General features: G+C 41.4%; 1 protein-coding gene across 1 annotated transcript; it reads left to right on the top strand.

The window, feature by feature from the left end:
- Positions 1 to 2,920, top strand: LOC104996877 (elongation factor 1-alpha 1). Its single transcript, XM_010851265.1, has 5 exons — positions 1 to 383; positions 640 to 1,116; positions 1,197 to 1,347; positions 1,445 to 1,936; positions 2,039 to 2,920. Exons 1-5 carry the CDS (start codon positions 240 to 242, stop codon positions 2,161 to 2,163), a joined length of 1,389 nt encoding a protein of 462 aa, XP_010849567.1. The 5' UTR covers positions 1 to 239; the 3' UTR covers positions 2,164 to 2,920.
- The last annotated feature ends 291 nt before the right edge of the window (positions 2,921 to 3,211 follow it).

Below are 3,211 nucleotides of genomic sequence, written 5' to 3' on the forward strand. Positions count from 1 at the left end.
GATGCCTCGTGGTTCCAGAGCGACACATGGGGTGGGGGAGGGGAATCTGGACGGTGGAGCTTATGGGTGGAGACTTGAGTTGGGCCAGCTTGGCGCTAGTTGTAATGCTCCTTGGAATTTGCCCTTGGAGTTTGGATCGTAGCTTTTTCTTCAGCTTCCGGACAGTGGTTTAAAGTTTCCCACACCTCCACCCCTTTCCAATTAGGTGTCGTGAAAACCACCGTTAAACCTAAGCCAAAATGGGAAAGGAGAAGACCCACATCAACATCGTTGTCATTGGGCACGTAGATTCAGGGAAGTCTACCACGACTGGCCATCTGATCTACAAATGTGGCGGGATCGACAAGAGAACAATTGAAAAGTTCGAGAAGGAGGCTGCCGAGGTAGGCAAACTAAGAATATTGGCTGAGCAAATGAATTGAGTGGTGATTTTCCGAGAACTAGCCACTAGTCTAGAGTTTTACTAGTTATAAGATAAATTGCAAAGTTTGCTAAGTCAGTTAACTTTTGAAAATAAGGTAGATGAAGTTAAGTGTAACAGTTGTAAGTGAAATCCAGCATTTTTTCCAAATTAGGGAAAAGAATTTCATGCTGGAGTTCATGGTTTAGTTACCAAGTAATCGTCCTTAATCTTTCTAGATGGGAAAGGGCTCCTTCAAATATGCCTGGGTCTTGGACAAACTTAAAGCTGAACGTGAGCGTGGTATCACCATTGATATCTCCCTGTGGAAATTTGAGACCAGCAAGTACTATGTTACCATCATTGATGCCCCAGGACACAGAGACTTCATCAAAAACATGATTACAGGCACATCCCAGGCTGACTGTGCTGTCCTGATTGTTGCTGCTGGTGTTGGTGAATTTGAAGCCGGTATCTCCAAGAACGGGCAGACCCGTGAGCATGCCCTTTTGGCTTACACCCTGGGTGTGAAACAACTAATTGTTGGCGTTAACAAAATGGATTCCACTGAGCCACCCTATAGCCAGAAGAGATACGAAGAAATTGTTAAGGAAGTCAGCACCTATATTAAGAAAATTGGCTACAACCCCGACACAGTAGCATTTGTGCCAATTTCTGGCTGGAATGGTGACAACATGCTAGAACCAAGTGCTAATGTAAGTGATTTTCAAGTTTTTAAGACTTAAGTTCTGTAAGGGGGTTTAGTTTGATGGTAACACAGCCTTTCTTGTTTTAGATGCCATGGTTCAAGGGATGGAAAGTCACCCGTAAGGACGGCAATGCCAGTGGAACCACCCTGCTTGAAGCTCTGGATTGCATTCTGCCACCAACTCGCCCAACTGACAAACCCTTGCGTTTGCCTCTCCAGGATGTCTATAAAATTGGTGGTAAGTAGAATAAAACCATTAGAATTTGTCTGGGTTGGTACAATACCTTCTGCCTGCGTTTGAGGCATTTATTAAGTGCTGTAAACGTTTATTTTAGGTATTGGTACTGTCCCTGTGGGTCGTGTGGAGACTGGTGTTCTCAAACCTGGCATGGTGGTCACCTTTGCTCCAGTCAATGTAACAACTGAAGTGAAGTCTGTAGAAATGCACCATGAAGCATTGAGTGAAGCCCTTCCTGGGGACAATGTGGGCTTTAATGTCAAGAACGTGTCTGTCAAAGATGTCCGTCGTGGCAATGTGGCTGGTGACAGCAAAAATGATCCACCCATGGAAGCTGCTGGCTTCACAGCTCAGGTGATTATTTTGAACCATCCAGGCCAAATCAGTGCTAGATATGCACCTGTGCTGGATTGTCACACAGCTCACATTGCTTGCAAGTTTGCTGAGCTGAAGGAGAAGATTGATCGTCGTTCTGGGAAAAAGCTGGAAGATGGCCCTAAATTCTTGAAATCTGGTGACGCTGCCATCGTTGATATGGTTCCTGGCAAGCCCATGTGTGTCGAGAGCTTCTCTGATTATCCTCCCCTGGGTAAGGATGTTTTTCTGCTGTAATTTAAAACTTAAGTTTTAGAAGTAAACTTAAAGGTTTGAAAAATGTCTCTAATGGTAATACAATGTTTGTTTTTCATAGGCCGTTTTGCTGTGCGTGACATGAGACAGACAGTCGCTGTGGGTGTCATCAAAGCAGTGGACAAGAAGGCAGCTGGAGCTGGCAAGGTCACCAAGTCTGCCCAGAAAGCTCAGAAGGCTAAATGAATATTATCCCCAATACCTGCCACCCCAGTCTTAATCAGTGGTGGAAGAACGGTCTCAGAACTGTTTGTCTCAATTGGCCATTTAAGTTTAATAGTAAAAGACTGGTTAATGATAACAATGCATCGTAAAACCTTCAGAAGGAAAGGAGAATGTTTTTGTGGACCATATGTTTTGTGTGTGGCAGTTTAAGTTATTAGTTTTTAAAATCAGTACTTTTTAATGAAAACAACTTGACCAAAAATCTGTCACAGAATTTGAGACCCATTAAAAAAAGTTTAATGAGAAACCTGTGTCTTCCTTTTGGTCAACACTGTAACTCCCTACAGTACTACTTTGGTAAGAGTTGCTCATAAGCTATTTCTGGTAAAACAATTTTCAAATTATGGGTTTGTATTTCTAGGGTGGAGCTTCAGGTTTGTTAACCTTGTGTTGAGAACTCATCTGTTTTAATGACATCTTAAGCATTGGTGCAACACTTTTTTAGATTAGGACAGATGAACAAAGTAACTATGTTTTATATGTAAGCTAGTTTGTAAGGTCAGATTCTATAGTATAGAAGCTCCTGTTGCATATAAAATTTTGTATGGTTACATAAATGAATAAATCTATGTCATTTAGTTTGCCAGGTATGAGGATGTGCATTCACATTTATAATAAGTAGTTAATCTAAAATGTGAGACTTAATAGTATTGAGTACTGCCTTGCTAGAGTTAATTGTATACAGGTTCTAGGAAAAATAAAAGATGCTGGAGGCTAATTGTGTTTCCTGTCACTTAAATAGAAATGAACTTTATAGGAATTCTCATCAAATGGGCAAGGTTGGGTGAATGAGAACATTGCTACATTGGTGAGGAGGTAAGGCCCATTTGGGTCTGAGTGTAGGTTCATCTAGTTAATGTTTTCAAAGTTAACTGCCATTTTAAAAACTAGAAACTGGAACTTGTCATTTGCAGGTTGCTATAATTTGACAGTTGAATGAAAATAACCCTTAACTCTAGAGGAATTACTTTCATAACCTGTCAATTGTAGGGCTTGTTAACAAATGGGA

This window comes from Bison bison, unplaced genomic scaffold (assembly GCF_000754665.1).
Source record: "Bison bison bison isolate TAMUID 2011002044 unplaced genomic scaffold, Bison_UMD1.0 scf7180017864300, whole genome shotgun sequence".
NCBI lineage: Eukaryota > Metazoa > Chordata > Mammalia > Artiodactyla > Bovidae > Bison > Bison bison.

Bases quoted from the DNA above. Each gene is read 5' to 3' on its own strand.
- LOC104996877 (XM_010851265.1), top strand. From the start codon at position 240: ATGGGAAAGGAGAAGACCCACATCAACATCGTTGTCATTGGGCACGTA. The intron at 384-639 runs GTAGGCAAACTA...TAATCTTTCTAG, and splicing joins TCGAGAAGGAGGCTGCCGAG to ATGGGAAAGGGCTCCTTCAA. The intron at 1,117-1,196 runs GTAAGTGATTTT...TTCTTGTTTTAG, and splicing joins TGCTAGAACCAAGTGCTAAT to ATGCCATGGTTCAAGGGATG.